The 17,057-nt window shown below is 39.0% G+C and overlaps 2 protein-coding genes across 4 annotated transcripts; one reads left to right on the top strand and one right to left on the bottom strand.

Annotated features, from left to right (window-relative positions):
* Positions 1-6,893: 6,893 nt before the first annotated feature.
* enpp4 (ectonucleotide pyrophosphatase/phosphodiesterase 4) lies at positions 6,894-13,156 on the bottom strand. 3 transcript variants are annotated; one of them, XM_079581461.1, is made up of 9 exons: positions 13,021-13,144; positions 11,511-11,576; positions 11,198-11,435; positions 10,825-11,118; positions 10,060-10,164; positions 9,770-9,968; positions 8,879-9,052; positions 8,406-8,675; positions 6,894-7,134 (listed from the first exon to the last, which is right to left on the bottom strand). In XM_079581461.1, exons 3-9 carry the CDS (start codon positions 11,432-11,434, stop codon positions 7,034-7,036), a joined length of 1,380 nt encoding a protein of 459 aa, XP_079437587.1. In that variant the 5' UTR covers position 11,435; positions 11,511-11,576; positions 13,021-13,144; the 3' UTR covers positions 6,894-7,033. The 3 variants fall into 3 exon arrangements, with proteins under 3 accessions (XP_079437587.1, XP_079437586.1, XP_079437588.1); XM_079581460.1 differs by lacking the exon at positions 11,511-11,576 and having other exon boundaries at positions 13,021-13,156; XM_079581462.1 differs by lacking the exons at positions 11,511-11,576; positions 13,021-13,144 and adding an exon at positions 12,644-12,901.
* A 377-nt stretch (positions 13,157-13,533) lies between these two features.
* Positions 13,534-16,386, top strand: lypd6 (LY6/PLAUR domain containing 6). Its single transcript, XM_079581921.1, has 5 exons — positions 13,534-13,690; positions 14,812-14,943; positions 15,012-15,110; positions 15,172-15,302; positions 16,036-16,386. The coding sequence occupies exons 2-5, from the start codon at positions 14,829-14,831 to the stop codon at positions 16,210-16,212; spliced, it is 522 nt and encodes a 173-aa protein (XP_079438047.1). The 5' UTR covers positions 13,534-13,690; positions 14,812-14,828; the 3' UTR covers positions 16,213-16,386.
* Positions 16,387-17,057: the final 671 nt, after the last annotated feature.

Below are 17,057 nucleotides of genomic sequence, written 5' to 3'. Positions count from 1 at the left end.
CAGGAAACAGAGCGGGTTTCGAAGTGGGCGGGACAAAAGAAAACATCCTTCAGACCAATCAGAGACAGCGATCACCCTGTAAACCCCGCCCTCTCTTTTGGACAAGCGCCTCGACTGGCCGGGCTCCTTGCACCAGAGACCAGGCATGGACTGCACTGTACATTGAAAGCCAACAGAAAAACTCTTACATACATGTACTGTGATAGCACACGTGCCATCTTGAAAACACACCGTTTAGTGTCACACATTGTGCTGTTGTGAATATTTTGCATGAATGTCGTAGATCCGAGGGCACGTGACGTAACGCCTGTGCTCCCGTAGGAAATGCTTTGCTTCTAGATTGTTCTTTGGGGGGAAAAAAGAAAAAAAAGATGAAATAAATAGGAGGAGGTTGTTTTTTAGCTTAGCAACAGCCCCGCTAGCTCCAATCTGTCAGCTTTGACCTATGACTTTCAACTTAAAACAATCATTCCTCGCATTTGTAGTCGTTCAGGTGAAGAAATCAGGTCTGACACAACCAAAAATCGAGTTTATGTGCAACTTTAGAGATTATTTTTGTATTTTGTCTTCACTTAATGTCAACCGTCGATCTTTTCACCCAAGCGAACCAGCGCCAATCAGCAAAACCATTATGACCATGAGCTTATTATTACTAATGATAATAATGCATTTGTTTTCTGATTATTTAAAGGAGACATACCACGCAAATTCAACTTTTTTTTGTTTTTAATCATGTTGTAGCCTTGTTTTGAGTAATCTTGTTGGGTAATTTGGTTGTTTCCTCTCTACGATTCTTGGATATTATCGCATAATAGAGGAAACACAAAACTATCCACTCTTTCAAGCCCATAATCTATCATCGGGCTTGTTATAGATACAGACGGCATCTCTGGAATCGCACACATAAGGTCATGTTTGAAAACAGTTAAGGGGGAAAACAATGTGGAAACTTTCTCTAATTATTCAAAAACTCCTTTAACAAATGCTGAATTATTATAGATTTCTACCCAATACAGATTCAAAGACATGGAGAGGAGCAAAGTGGTTCAACAGCCCATAAACACATAAATAACCGAGAATGCTAACACTAGCTACGACTGACTTTTTTTGCTTCTACTGAACAATCTGCTGTGAATAAACACCCATATGGACCCGATTTAGACTGAACTTCATTTGTATCTGATAAATAAGTTCATATTCCACCAGAAAATGGCCTAAAGATTCTGTTTTCCCCCTCGGCGAAGCCACGCCCCTTTCTATGACGCGATGCCGTCTGTATCTATGAGCCGTTCTGCGCTTGAAGTGTGTTCATCGCGCCGCTAGCATGTTGTGGTCTTAATGCCTTTTCTGATTGGCGTACGCAAAACGGCGCAGGTTCTCGCTTGGTGTAACATCACAATATCTCGTATCGATGTTTACTTTTATTTGTTCCGCTTTTTTGACTCGTCTAATTGTCTGGAAGGCCATACAGGGTAACAAAGAATGGATGCAACCTCCCGACTAACTACTATGTGACTTCTTTCTTTCTCTTTTTTTTTTGTACTCAATCTAAAAATCGATGTCAGTATTGCATGGTCCATATTGTCCTATCCCCCTTCCCCCTCACCTCCCCCCTCCCGCACCCAAATCTGAATCTTTGCAGCTGAAATCCACGAAAAACGAGTGGATTTTTAGCAACTTGGCTCAGGTCTGGCAAACTTTGAAGCACACAGGTCAATAAGTCATGGATGTAAGTATATCTTTCTCTCTGGCAAAAAGCTTTTATTTTCAAAATGCAAGAAGTAGCTTTAGAAGTTCTATGTGCTCGTGGCGGTTCTTTGTACATACGTTTTTGTTTCGGGGGAAATATCCGTTGGGCTTATCGTTGCTCTTTTGTTTGGAAGAAATATGTGCCACTTGTAAATGTTGATAACTATTATGGAGAATGTACGACCAAGAGAAGTGACTGTGTTGTCGTATAGCAGTCTGTGCCACTGTGTTGTCATTGAGTAGAAGCACTCAATTAGATGTTATGGAGACTATGGGGAGGTCTTGCCAGGCAGCCATCTTGGATTAGAAGGATATGGAGCCAATGCTAGTCATGGATTTTTCTCCGATTTGGATTTATTCTTGATTACAAAACATTTTACAGGGTTTTCAAGTGGTCCTTAAACCTTAAAAGATCCCCCCTGAACTTAAAAATAGTGTCATCATCGATTTACAGGCTTAGTAATGTAGGTGATGTCACAGCATAGCAACAGCATAGCAACAGCATAGCAACAGCACGGCAACGGAAGCCAAACGAGTGGCAAGTCTGCATTGCAGGTACAGAGAAGTAAATGTTTATAAATTGACCAAAGAAAACTAAAAAAATACATTTAAATAATGTTGAATTTATCTTTACTGGTCAAAAGTTTGAAAACACTTTTAATGTATGGACTTTTCTTTATTTTCAACACTATTTAGATCTCTCTCATTGAAGACATTAAACTATGACAAAATAGGGTGAAATAACTCAAAATATGTTTTATATTCTTCCAAATCTTGGCATTTCCTCAATGAGCTAAATTCCAACAGTCTGAGAACTGAAAACCATTTCTGTGACCACATCGTGAAGCCCAGTGTGTAAAGCCGGAATCAAAGCAAAAGGCGGCCATTTTGAAGAATTTATTTCAACTTTAAAACTTAATTCCATATGTGTTTGCTCATAAATGAATGCCCTAAGTGAGAATCTTCGATGTGAAAAAACTAAACATAAGAAAGCGTTTTCAAACTTGACCGGTACTGTAATGTATGTGATGTCACAGCATAGCAACAGCACGGCAACGGAAGCCAAATGAGTGGCAAGTCGGCATTGCAGGTACAGAGAACTAAATGTTTCTAAATTGACCACCGAAAACTAATAACTAAAAATACATATAAATAATTATTAATGTATCTTTACAATTTATGCACCAAATGTTCGTGAACACTTTTTACATTGTGTGATTCTCATTGTAGACATTAAACTATGAATGAGCACGTGGAATTATGTAGGGAACGAAAAAAAGGGTAAAATAACTTAAAATATGTTTTGAATTTTAAATTCTTCCAAATTGCCACCCTTCCTTCAATGAGCTTCATTCCAACAGTCTGTGAAGTGAAAACCATTTCTGTGACAACATCGTGAAGCCCAGTGTGTAAAGCAGTAATCAAAGCAAAAGGCGGCCATTTTGAAGAATTTATTTCAGCTTTTTTTTGTTTTGTTTAAAACATAATTCCATTTGTGTTCACTCATAAATGAATGCCCTAAGTGAGAATCTGCAATGTAAAAAAAGAAAAACAGTACATAAAAAAAGCATTTTTAAACTTGACCTGTAATGTAAGTGATGTCACCACATAGCAACCGCATAGCAACGGAAGCCAAATGAGTGGCAAGTCTGCATTGCTAGCGTTTGGTTTGACACTCAATGAAAATGATGTTTTTTTCTTAAGTTTGGATGAGAAGCTTAAGTTAAAAAGAAAAACTACATTGATTTGATAGGTTTTGATTATTAATTGAGAGATTTTGGGTTAAAATCTAATAGAAACATCTCTTGATCCTCATATTCAAAATACATAAAAATAATGACTAGTTCATCTTCCTATTCCACTGTGGCTGCCTGGTGTTCTTTCCCCATAGCGTTTTATCCTCAACAATGGCTACTACTGTCATCTACCAAACTGCTCCCACTTTAGCTCATCCGAAACACAACCGGGGGAATTTTCCCAAGTCACTCCGAATGTTTCCAAACCAATTTTTTCCGACCGCAACAAAACAGGTTCTGTATCTCAAGTCTGTAAATGAAACTACGTGTGTGTCTAGGAAAGATATTTTTTAAAAGATGTTTCGTTTCGGGGCCAGTGTTAGCAAACGTGTTATTTTTGTTACCTCCAGAAAATCTATTTATCTGTGCAGAGATTTACAATTATTGACAAACGAACAGAAACTAATGACAGATTTTGAACCACGGTATAGAGATGTATAATAACGAGTCTGTAACGAGTTTGATTTTCTATTTATCTACATTGTAACGTGACTGCGATGGAGAAAAAAAAAATAGATATATAAATTAATTTTTCAAAATGTGTGTTTGTGTGGAGTTGCCATTCACTTTTAACTATTTTGATTTAATAAAACACAGAAATGTCTTAAGTTTATTTTATTTTTAAGCTTTTTTAAAATCTCAAAAGCGGCAGGAATTTCTTCGAGGGCCGTAACATTGCATAGTGACAAAATGCTTGAAGTGCAGTATCATACAAATGTACATAGAAAACAAGCTATTATATATACACATAATCCAACATTTAAAATCACGCATTGGTGCAACAATCTATTTGTACAGGGAATATTTCAACAGTTTATCAGTAACAAGAAGCTCGAAGGCAGTTTTTTTGAATGTAATTGACTCTGTGCATAACTTCAAATCATAACAACGCCGCCCAAGAAGTGAGTTCCTGTTTCGATCCAGCACGCCAAAATAAAAGCACACAGCTCGTCTCTTGATTAGTTCAGCAGGCACTTACATTACAAGAATATAATTAAATACACACATTTTAAGTGTCTTGTCTGTTAATAGTTTGGCAGAAAGAAAGTTGAACTAATGAATAAGATGGTGCTTTTATTTTGCCGTGCTGGATCGAAACAGGATGTCACTTCTTGGGCGGCATTGTTATTTGAAGTTGGCACTTTATGCAATTTATATTGGTTAGTCGGCTCAACTCAAAGTTCATTCAAAGTTTCATTATTAGTGAAAGAAGCATTTGCACAAACAATCTCACATCTAGACATTAAAATAATGAATAAACAATCAACTAAATCAGTGATACCCAACCTTCCCCTTGACTAAGGATGGGACGATCGCCACAGATTTGATTATCATGCTAGAAGATAATGGCTAAATCCATCAGACAACCAGTAACTTTACCGGGAGTGGGTGCGTCGCCATGGAGACGTGACAAAACTCAGCAGTATTTAAAATTTCAGTAGGTATTTCAGTAGTTCCTCATCCAAATCCATTCTTTGATTAGCCACTGCAGAAAAAGCACTTTCTGTGTCGAGCTGTTCATGAGCTGCATGTTTTGTATTGATGAACAGTAGAGTCCAAAATGTTACACAGTGTGCCTTTAAATACTTCATGTCTCACTCAATATGACTTTTACAGCAGACAATGAAGAGGAATATATAATAATTGCCCATCATTTCTGCAGGTTCAGTAAAGGGAAATATCGTGATATCGTTAATCGCAAGATAACCGTGACCCCAAATTTCATTATCGTCCCATCTCTACCCTTGAGTCAATCATCTTTACTCCGAGTACCCCCCATCTAGAGGATCTGCCCATATTTTGACAAAGTGATCAACAAATTATTCACGATTGAGAACGTCCAAAATGAAGCTACTCTTAAATTTAAAAATCACACTAAAAAAGCAAAAAAAAAGCATACTATAAAACAAAAAACAAAAAAAAAAGCATGCTATAAAAAAAGGCCCCAATAAGCATACTATTAAAAAAAAGAAAAAAAAAACATACTATAAAAAAGAAAAAAAGAAAAGTAAAATATACTATTAAAAAAACATACTATAAAAAAGCCAAAAATAAAAATATACTATAAAAAAATCCCCCCCCAAAAAAGAAAAATAGACTATTAAAAAAAGAAGCAAAAAAACTACTATACTATACTATACTATACTATACTATACTATACTATACTATACTATACTATAAAATACTAAGTTTCCCCTTTTTAAACTTAGTTCTCTACTGCCCCCAGGGGTCCCCGTACACCTGGATGGGAAACACTGATCTAGGAGGACGTGTTTTGAATGTAGATTGTCCAGTAACAAATAGCGAAGATTGTCAAGGCAAAATGCACAGACAGAACATTGAAAAGCAGCAACACTTTCTTTTACAATGCATAAGATCCAATAAAGGGAGCAGTGATGATATTTACATTAACAACTGCAGGATAGGATTATGTTCCCATCGTTAGTCCTCACAACTCATGATGAATTGAAACCGTTTGGAGAAAATCAGCTCAGGACAGTAAAGTAGTGCTCGATCTGGTCAGTTCAAAGAAGAAGCTTTGAATTGGTCAAAAAAACAAAGTCATATCCACAGTCAATGTACAGGCTTTAAACTGGACAGGAATAATCAAATTACTAAGAATTCATTACACGTGTGCCCTGTTTCCATGTAATTACTTATTACAACGTTTGGTGCAATGCTATTCCCCTTCCCTTTAAGTAACTTATACACATATCACTACTTACATGATTTATATATACATGATTTTCCAAAAGCAAAAACTATATTAAAGACTATTCTGTTGCATATCTTAAAATGGCAAGTAAAACAACAACAACAACATGACAGAAATAATCAGTATGGCTCTTTCCTGTGTCTCCTATGTGTCAGTGTGACCTTGAGCAGCAACGCCTGAAGCAACATGAAATCCCAGTTCAGTGTAACAGAGGTTGGATATATATATACATATATATGTGTACATACATTAAAGCACTATCAACTCCCTGTAGATATTTTCTACCTACTACATTTGGTGCAAGTCTCGGTGGAATTCAAGTGCAAAATAGAGCTAAGATTTGGCTAAACTGATAGTTGGCAATACACAAAGCAAAATAAACACTGTAAATGCAGTGAGTCCATTCTGTAAAATCATGATTTCTACTAAAAGCTGTTTGTTTTCCATTTTTTCCATAGATGTATGGCGCCCTCTGCTGGCCACAATACAGGAAACAAGTAAAAATTGAAAAAAAAAATCCCCTTATTTTCTGATCAAGTGAAAGAAAGGTTTGGCTTCCTTTGGTGCCACGACTTCAGTAACACATGAAACAAAACAATAAATAAGATATTTTCTCCCCTACATAATTAATCTCTTTGATTCTTCGAGATATTCCTCAAATGGACATACTGTACACGTCAGAAACTTTTGGAGTCAAAAAGGCATTTCAAATAATCCAGTGTCTAAGTTCAAGTGCAACACGCTTTGTACCTCCCACAGATTTGGGCTAAAGTTACTCCAGAAGTGGGTCATCGTCGCTGTCGTCCGCGTTCAGCCTCTGGAAATCTCGGACGGAGAGAGGACGCCGACGCCAGCCCAGGCACCGGAACAGGACTGGAGACACGCGGACATTAAAAACACATCAGGAATGTTCAAACCTATGACTAGTTCAAGGAATTCAAAATGCGCATAATGTTTACTCAACCTAAAGGGACTATGCGGAGTGTAAAAATGTTAAAAGTATGTATGTCCTCCCCCTACATGTTCCAGCAATGTCCTAATGTGTAGAATGAGCCCAACTGCCTCTAAAATCCTGCACTGTCACTCAAAACGTTGTTACTTCGGTCCGAATTGTCCATCATGGACGGGCTTAATATAGAAGGTGCAGTTACACTTATGACCTGAGGTGGCAGTAGTGAGTATAAAATGGCCAACTTGCATCTAGTCTCTTTAAAAGAAGCTATACCTGACATTTTTTCATTTCGTAGGGTAAAATTGACTCTAACTTCAAATCATAACAACGCCGCCCAAGAAGTGACTTCCTGTTTCGATCTAGCACGCCAAAAAAAAAGCACACAGCTCGTCTTAGTGATTAGTTCAGCAGATAATTGCAACATTACAATAACATTATAGGCGACAGTGGCGCAGATGGTAGAGTGGGTCGTCTCATGATCGGAAGGTCGGGGGTTCGAATCCCACCTCCTGAAAGTGCACACTGTCGTTGTGTCCTTGGGCAAGACACTTCACCCACATTGCCCCCAGTGTCTGCGTACATTGGTGTATGAATGGGTGACTGGATCCTTGCTGTAAAGCGCTTTGAGTGCCTAATGTAGGTGGAAAAGCGCTGTATAAGTTGAGACCATTTACCATTTATCTATTTATTTATAGATATTATAATTATATTAAATACACACATTTTAAGTGTTTTGTCTGTTAATAGTTAGGCAGAAAGAAAGTTGAACTAATGAACAAGATGGTGCTTTTATTTTGACGTGCTGGATCGAAACAGGAACTCACGTCTTGGGCGTCGTAGTTATGATTTGAAGTCATGCACAGAGTCAATTATTTTAGCATCATAAAAGCATGTTGTAAAAGTAGAAAAAAATCAGCCTGATGCGTGAAATTTGCGCCATATTATGATTTGTTGATGTTGTGTATGGACAACCCAAATAGTCAGTATGTGACGAAAAAGGGGTTTACCTTTTTCGCCACATATTGACTCCAAAGGATGGTAAAAACACCCATTTCTTCACATTGTGACTAAAAAGGTTCAAAATGAGGTATAGTCCCTTTAACCTCTTAACCCCCACCTGAGAAAAAACTGGAGGTTAAGCTTTATCAAAATGCTACATAAGTTTAACATCAGACACTAGCCTCATGCTCACCAGTGACTGTCGACAGCACGAGTAGCACCCCCACCACCAGCCCGACGACCAGCGGGACGTCCCAGCACCTCTCCCCGGCCATCATGCAGCGCGTGTGGCCCAGCGTGCCGTTGTTGGGCCGGGCGCTGATGGACAGGAGGCGGCACATGAGCGGGTAAACGTCCACGGTCTGTATGGAGCTCAGGCGAACGCCCTGGCGGAAACCCGGGCCCGTCGCAGCCAGGAAGGGATGCATGCTGGGTAGGGAGTTGTCGTAACCATGGTCACCCACTGAAACACAAGCAAAAAAAACAACTACTACGACAGCATACAATGTTCTAATGCAGGAGAATGTGTTATATAATGGCCATTCAATTTCAAATACACAATAGAGGATGTGGATGAATCTGCTGAGACCATGAATCTAAAACATGAATAGACAGACGCCTAACAACGCGGCGCATTAGCTGAAGTGAAATGACTCAGAGCCGTACGTCTGGGCAGGACATTCCCGGTCTCTACGATGGTCCAGCCCTCGTCTGCGATCAGGAGGATGGGCTGAACGCGGTGATTGTTCCGATAATGCAGCCTCTCCGGGATGGACTCCTTCAGATATGCGGTCACGTGAGGATCGCAGTTCTTCAGCAAATTGAAGACTGCTGTTGTGTCTGGTGGGGGGAGGACAAAACATCATTGAGGAGCCAGCAAGGACTTAACCAGGACATGAGTAGGGATGGGCACCGTTACATTTATTTCAATACCAGTACTGTAAAGATACTTGGTTTTCGATGCCTGAACGATGCTTTTTTATATACTTATATTAAATTATTTGTCATATAGAACCATAAAACAAGGCAAGGCAACTTTATTTATACCGCGCATTTCGTACACAATGCAACAGAATAATAATGTTAATAATAATAATAATGTTAATTTAATACTTTTCATTTCATTTCATTTCTATTGAGGGGAAACAACTTAGACACTTCCTTTAACTACAAAAAAAAAACACTTTCCAAGTTTTTCTTATTCATCCCAGATTTTCCCCAAATTTTCCTGATTTTTTTCCCTACATTTCCTCAATTTTTTCCAACTTTTCCCAATTTTCCCAAAATGTAAATTTTCTTTTTTCAATTTTTGTTTCATGTTTTCCACCCAATTTTGACCCTTTTTTTTTTTTTTTTTTTCCCAAATCCTTTTCAAATTTTTCCTTTTTTTTTTCCTTTTTTCAACTTCTCTTTTTTTCTTAACAACTTCAATATAAAGATTTTATATTTCTTTTCTGTAACTGCTTTCGTCACTTTTATTTTTTCAATACCAGTAGTACCTAATACTTTTCCTATAACAGACTGGTTTAACGGTACACAGCCCTGGACATGGCGTACCTTGTTTTGGAATGAGCGCAGCCACAGGGGTAAGGTCCACCAGTGTGTAGTTGTCCGGGTGGAGACACTTGTCCAGGGGTATTAGGCGGTCGGGTGAGCACTGCGCCATGCCGTGGTCACTGGTTATTATGACGTTTACCCGACCCCAAAGTCCCACCCTTTTCAGCTCTGACATCAACAGGCCGATATTATCATCCACCTAGGGGCAAATAATGAAGAGCAATATAAAAAAAACAGTCTTTGAGTTCACTTATTTTGCATTCTCTCCTGTAGAATACTTAGGACAGTACCTCTTTGAGAACTTCGCTCATCATTGTGGTGTTGTCTGGACCATAATGGTGTCCCGACTTGTCTGGTTCCTCCCAGTACATAGCTGCAAATTTGGCTCCTTCTTCCTAAGGGAACAAAGCAAGTGACCGTTTATTTCTCTCCATCCCAGTATTTTAACCTCTCTTCTCCAGTTGTTTGACTTCACCCAAATCTAAAAGGTTCTCAACTGGGGCTCACAGCCTCTAGGCCCGAGTAACGCCTCATTTGAAAGCAAAGACTGATCGGAGATTTTTCCTTGCTGATTTGTCGTCACTATATTTTGTCTATTTTTGGCGGGTTTCGGCACTTTTTTATCACTTTTTCCAAGAAGCTTTTATATTTCGGTAAAGCCAAACTGGAGAAAATGTGCTAGGTTCCGGTGGGAGTCAATGGGACTATACAGAGTTTAAAAATGTTAAAATTAAGTATTTTCCTCCCCCTAAATTATATTACAGCACTATCCTAAAGTGTAGAATGAGCCCAGACCTATTCTTCACAATTGCCTCTAAAATCCTGCACTGTCACTCAAAAAGTTGTTACTTCAGGTCCGAATTGCTGTCATGCATAAGCTTAATATAGACGCTGCAGTTACGCATAAGACCTGAGGTGGCAGTAGTGAGCATAAAATGACCAACTTGCATCTAGCCCCTTTAAGAGGTGAATAAATGTTGCCAATAACACTCCCATGATCATGTTTTTTCAGTGTCTACTTTAGGTATGGAGGAAGTTTTCAAGCACATTTTTACCTCGCCGTTCCTGGTCATCCACTGGGTCACGTTCCCGAGCCTCTCTTTGAACGTCAAGCGTGGGTCGTACGGCAGGAAGTGGGTTGCGGTGCGGTTGTGGATGACCACATCGGACCCGGGCCACATCATGGCTGCCGTCTTGTAGCCGGAGTCCAGGGCAGTGATCCAGAGGGGCTCCGCCTCGCTCCACCACGACGGGTCAGTGTCGTTCGAAATGCCAAAGTGCTTCTTGGTGTCCGGGTCGTACATGTTACTGGCAATAATCCCGTGGGACTCTGCGTACAGGCCTGTTACCTACAGAAACCATACAAAGTGATAGACGTTAGGGATGATATTGTGACCAGAGCTGTGGCACAGGGAGTATAAGCTTTACCAGGCTGTAATGGTTTGGAAATGTTTTGGTCACAAAGACGTTGGTCATTTGCTCCACCAGGACCCCTTGGCTGTAAAGGCTCTTCAGGTTGGGCATGGGGAACCGTTTTAAATAATCCGCCCGAAAACCGTCAAAGGAGACCAGCAGCAGAGGAGGAGGATCCGTCTGACCCGCTTCTGTGCCCGCGGCCACTGCAGGCACCGCAAACAGGAAACCCAGCAGCGTTTGAAGCAACATCCTGTAAAAAGTACAGATAAATACATGTAGATCAGTCAAGAAGAAAGTATGGGTTGAATCATGGTGACTAGTTGACCTTTAAAATATTATGATGTTGCGTCCCACAGTGCAAAAACCTTCCAAATAAGTGTGCGGCTGTTTGCTGCAGGAGCCGCCAAATGTTCAAAAGACAAGTTGAAAAAGAGGCGAGGTGAAAGGAGGAGCAATTATTAACCAGGAGAGGTGAACAGAAGGAAAGGCAGAAAGTACCAGACAGCCCTTGAGGAACTGAAAGTATACCTTATGACTCTAGAGTGTAAAACGATATTACTCACTAGATTGAATTATTTTCATTTTTGACACTTAAGAACACACTACATTCATCATTTCCACTGCTCCTTAATCGAGTCTTTACCGAAATCTGAACTGAGAGGTAACGGTTTTGCAATAACGAAAATTACCTTCATGTATTTCTAGTTGAAACCGGGTTATCTGACATTACAAGACCAATTCAGAGGCAGTTTTATAGTAAATCATGTTTACCACTAGTCAAAAATTAATAGTATGCAGATGGGGAAAAACACTTGAATTTTCTACTGATAAGTGGCTTACATAATACAAAGTTTACCATTACAAATATATTGCACAACTTGAGCTTTCAACTGTAAGAACACATGGTGCTCTCACAAAGAATGCAGGAGGTTTGTGCTAAGCTACAATCCTTGGATACCTAACTTCAATCTGATTATGGTAGATGACGATGATGATTGTTATTGTACTATGATAGGTAGTATTGTATTTACATCCATTTCTGTTTTTCTATCTCTTCCCCTTTATCCTTTCTTCCCTTTTCTTTAACTCCATTATCTCTGTCATATCCTCTCCTCTTATTCTCTCTCTCTTTCTCTCCAGATGACTGGGCAGGGTGGTGGAAGAAAAAAAAACACTGTTAATGCAAACGTATAAATCTATGATAACCACGAATAATAAAGAAATGAGCACAAAAAAGTCAATATTGTATTGTGACATAAACATAAAGGGAGAAAAACACACCAAAGTTCACAGTATCAATCCTATAACTGCCCTATATGCGTCTTAATACACAAACTTTAACCATAACATGAAATAAGCCAGACGGAAACGCAAACTTATCCCTGCATACATGTCTGTAATTTATTTCTATGACCATAAAACATCAATAATAAACATTGTATTTCCATTGGATCATACCTGTTTCGCTAAAGTAGCCCCGTGCAATCTTCTCCTCTTTCACTTTTACGAAAACCTCTCTAGACTAGTCCTAACAATGGCATGACGCAGCTCTTCCTCGCAGCTGACGGGGTAAACAACATCAAGAAACTGCAACTAACCAGGAAGTCGCACCTTTTGGAGAATTGTGCTCATTATTCAGAAATATCCATCTTCTAAGAGTGATAACATCTGCTAGAATAACAATCTGATACGAAGGACAATCGATATTACAAGGATGAGTGATTTAGCACAGGACAGAGTGTTAAAAACAAACTGGTTAGCACCTGCTGCAAGTGGACACTTTTAGCCCGTCTAATATTAGCAGCAAAGAGCATCGCCGCACTTTTAATCCTCACCTGTAAACGGGCGCAGACAAAAACATCCTCCAAAAACAGATGGTCTTCAATGATGCTCCGGTTTCACTATCAACATTTTTTTCCACGACATTATCAATGAACTTCCTCGAAATGAGAGGAAAGGGGGGCGCTGTCAAGCTAATCAAGAAGCTAACAACAACATCCGGTATCTATGTTTGCTACTTCCTGTATCTCATGCACGAGCGCTCTTAAACTTAATTTGTAGACGCATTGGCCACAAAACTATACAAATTCTTGTAGTTTTAGCTCATTTGGTCTATTGTTACAATCTTGAAAAAGTATAAAAACCAAACGAGATGCTTTGTGGGTTAAAATGCTTTTATTTTGAAGCGGTGAATGTTGTGTTTACTAACCGCTTGCTGTAGCCTCTCAGGCAGCCAATCAGCATTTCAAATCCGTGTTAAAGGCGGGTCTAATATAAATATTGAATTATTTAGTAGCTTTTAATGCAGAAAATCAATGTTTTATGCTCTCGCGGTGCGATGCATTTGAATCCTATCTTCTCTTACGAAGGATTGACTTTAAAAAATTTTTTTTTAGAATACACAGGGGGGAAAAGCCGGGCGCGCACAGTCAGTCACGCATCTGCAGAAGATCTTTGGAGCCTCAGACTGCAATTAGATTGTCCTAAACCGCAAACTAATACAAGGTGAGTTTTATGTCGCCTTTTTCCCCCACCGTAACCTATTTAATTCCTATGTAAATTCATCAGCACTGCTACTGCATATTGTAAACGCACGTGCAGATTAATAGTGTAGTGGACTAGATTTTAGCAAATGTATTTATGTTGTATACCTACCTCCAAGGGGTAAAAAAACAGAAAACAAAAAAAAAAACACATTTTATCTTTTTTTCATTCTTCAAATTATTGTTTTGGCTATTGCAGATTTCTATTTTGCGCAATAAAATAATACTAAGAGGCTTTTATGTATAAGTCTGTGACACCAGTGTGACCAGAAAGAGACATTATCAACAATTTACAGCTGTCTATCTTTTTCTCTCTTAGTATCTACACTTTCTTGCCGGTTTATTTTATTAGGGTCTTAGAGAGGAAGATTGAGTCTTTTCGAGTGTCCTTTACATTCAATTACGCAGGTCCTGGAGAGGTCACTTGGACCTGATTGAAGCCAGGGTTTAATAAAGTCTGTCCCATTGAAACGCTCTGATTTTGGGGCTAATCCGCCTCTTGAGGTCCCTGGTCTGGACCCTGGTTCAAAGCTAATCTCGCTTTCATACAGTAGAGCCATACAGCTGCCTTGCCTCTGTAAGGAGCTTAATTACCACAAGCACCAGACTGGATTTGAGCTTTAGTCTGCGGTGCCACATTTTTTGCGTAAACATAATAGAATCGGATCTGTCTCAGGGATTTTAGCACCAATTTCGAGTTACAGGATAGAATATTTGGCTTCTTCTGTTGCCATGCTCCTCCAACATTACTATGGACTATTATGCAAATAGCTGACATGGTGGATGCTCCCAGTTACAGTATGAGGCAGAAGCCATTGACCTGGTTTCGCGTCTGAACCGGACCAGTGCAGATTTGTGCATTGACTTGAGATGCCTTCACTTTATGTGGCATGTCCCGAGGCGCTGTGGTGAAGAGCAGTGTGCTCCTAAATGCTTGTTTTCTTTGCATTATCTACGCCCCAATAACAGGCACAGATCACTGTATGTGCCATGGGGAGCTTATTGAAACTGGCATCATTTCTTTTTTTGTGTAAAGCAGGCAAGTATTTCAATTTTTTTTGTCTTTTTTGCCAATTTCTGCAGTGTTTGGACGACCCACAATGAAGTCTTGGCCAGTGACTTGTGTCTTATTGCTTTCGACTGTTGCCAAATGGATAAAGGACGCTGAAGCTCGAGACTTTACAGCGAAGGATATTGTTCAATTACACCCATCAAGTAAGATTTTGCCTCACTTTGACCCCCTCTAAAAGTAGATGAGTTATTTTCTTTTTCGTTGTCCACAGCCACTCCCCATCCCGGAGGCTTCAAGTGCTTCACGTGCCAAGAGGCGAGAGACAACTACGAGTGTAACCGCTGGGCTCCAGATCGCTACTGTCCCAAAGGTATATGAACTTTGTCTTGTGTCTCTTCCATCATGTCTTATCCTTATAAACAATATTACAGAGACGAGATACTGCTACACTCTTCACGTTATGGACTCTGATGGAAACAGCCTGTCCGTGTCCAAGCGCTGCGCCAGTCTTCACGAGTGCAGCTTCACTGGATGTGCTCCCCTCACCATCAACGGACAACAGGTCTGTCAGCCCATAGTATTTCTCATCTAGTGGCAAATACTTTCTAAAGAAGAAAACCTCTCATGGGAATCACAATTTTCCACTATTTTTAGCAGTTTTCTGACAGACTATAAACATATTAATCACACACCCATAAGGACAAGCCAAAATGGGGTCCACATGGAGGTTTTTTCACAGGAAACTGTTCAGTAGAAGCAAAAAACGGCACTTGTTAGCATCACTTTGCTAGCGTTAGAATATGTAGCATGAAGCTAGCGTAGCATCCTGGTTAGCATTGTCCGTTTTTTAAAGTATTTATGGGCTGTTGAGCCACTTTACTCCTCTCCATGTTTCTGTTTCTTTATATAGTACAAAAATACGTATACTTATGATTCTGCATTTGTTTAAGGGACTATACTGAGTTTGAAAATGTTAAAATTATGTATTTTTCTCCCCCTTTCATGTTCCAGCCATGTCCTAATGTGTAGAATGAGCCCAAAATCCTGCACTGTCACTCAAAAAGTCGTTACTTCGGTCCGAATTGCCGTCATGCACGAGCTTAATATAGAAGGTGCAGTTACACGTATGACCTGAGGTGGCAGTAGTGAGTATAAAATGGCCAGATTCCTAGACTCACTCCTGCTTCAAATAAGAACAAATAAAGTTCCCAGGAAGCTTCAAAATCTTCCCAAGTTTCTTTCACCTTTTCTGTGGCAAATGTGGTGACATCTAAAGCAATCTCGATCTTTTTAAGGTGTGCTCCTCCTGCTGTGAAGGAAACATCTGCAACCTCTGGGTTCCACGAAACGAAAGCAACGCCATCTTTGCTTCGAGCTCTCCTCTGCGCAGCTCTAGCAACAAACTTGAGCCTGCAATCCTCACATTTTATAATATTATCGTGATCAAGCTTTGGACATTTGTAAGAGACTGACAAGTAAAAGAGAACTCATACTTTCATATATATGTGTTTTTAAACCTTCCTCATAACTGTTTATATTTTGCGGTTTTGCAATCCCAACAGTAATGCATTTAAAATTTATGACTAGGATCTTTATTCATTTTTAATACTCTCTCGAAAGCAGCAAGTTTTTCTTTTGAACTGTATCCACCCAATTCTCTCGCAGCTCAATAATTTTCTGCAAAAAGTGGAATCGCTTTTATTTATAATGTTTAAAAACCTTTATGTAATGCTTTTTATACTTCTGTTAATTAGATGCAAGCGTGTATTAAAAACTGTTTTGCAGATTTTACATTCCGAACCAATGTGAATTCATCAACGTTCATCAAGGTTTAGACTTGGTTTACAGTGGTACTTGTATGGCAGGCCCTTTTAACGTTTAATCAAAATACTGGATATGTAATACAGATATCTCCAATTCAGTTTTCACTAGTAAAAACTATAATTACAGATATTTGTAAATATAGTTCTACTCTGCTCAATATAATTTTGGATTTCCATTACATCATTTGTACTATATTCTTTCCCGTTCATTTCTATGGATGACGTCATTATAGATATCCGTGATGTAATTTTTACTAGACATAATTCTAATTAGAGATATCTAAAACTCAACTTTATTTAAGATATCTTTAAAATGTTTTAGATATATACAAAACTGCTTTTTGACTATACTCAAACAAATATGGATTTCTTTAATAGGCTTTGTGACTTGTCAAAACTAAGTGACAGATATCTGTAACTGTAATTATTACAAGCAACAATGTAGTTGAAGATATCTTTAATTATGTTGCAGATATCCACAGTTCATTTTTATT

Source organism: Gobius niger (genome assembly GCF_951799975.1).
Source record: "Gobius niger genome assembly, chromosome: 23".
Lineage (NCBI taxonomy): Eukaryota > Metazoa > Chordata > Actinopteri > Gobiiformes > Gobiidae > Gobius > Gobius niger.
The sequence above is the reverse complement of the archived record's forward strand: the minus strand, read 5'-3'. Positions and strand labels throughout refer to the sequence as shown.

What these genes read in the sequence shown, in the direction of transcription:
- enpp4 (XM_079581460.1), bottom strand. Translation starts at nt 13,046, where the DNA reads ATGTTTTTGTCTGCGCCCGTTTACAG. An exon ending in TTCCAAACCATTACAGCCTG is followed by an intron (nt 11,119 to 11,197) that starts GTAAAGCTTATA and finishes TGGTTTCTGTAG; the next exon opens with GTAACAGGCCTGTACGCAGA. An exon ending in TGCGCTCATTCCAAAACAAG is followed by an intron (nt 9,053 to 9,769) that starts GTACGCCATGTC and finishes TCCCCCCACCAG; the next exon opens with ACACAACAGCAGTCTTCAAT.
- lypd6 (XM_079581921.1), top strand. Translation starts at nt 14,829, where the DNA reads ATGAAGTCTTGGCCAGTGACTTGTGTCTTATTGCTTTCGACTGTTGCC. An exon ending in TGTTCAATTACACCCATCAA is followed by an intron (nt 14,944 to 15,011) that starts GTAAGATTTTGC and finishes CGTTGTCCACAG; the next exon opens with CCACTCCCCATCCCGGAGGC. An exon ending in AGATCGCTACTGTCCCAAAG is followed by an intron (nt 15,111 to 15,171) that starts GTATATGAACTT and finishes ACAATATTACAG; the next exon opens with AGACGAGATACTGCTACACT.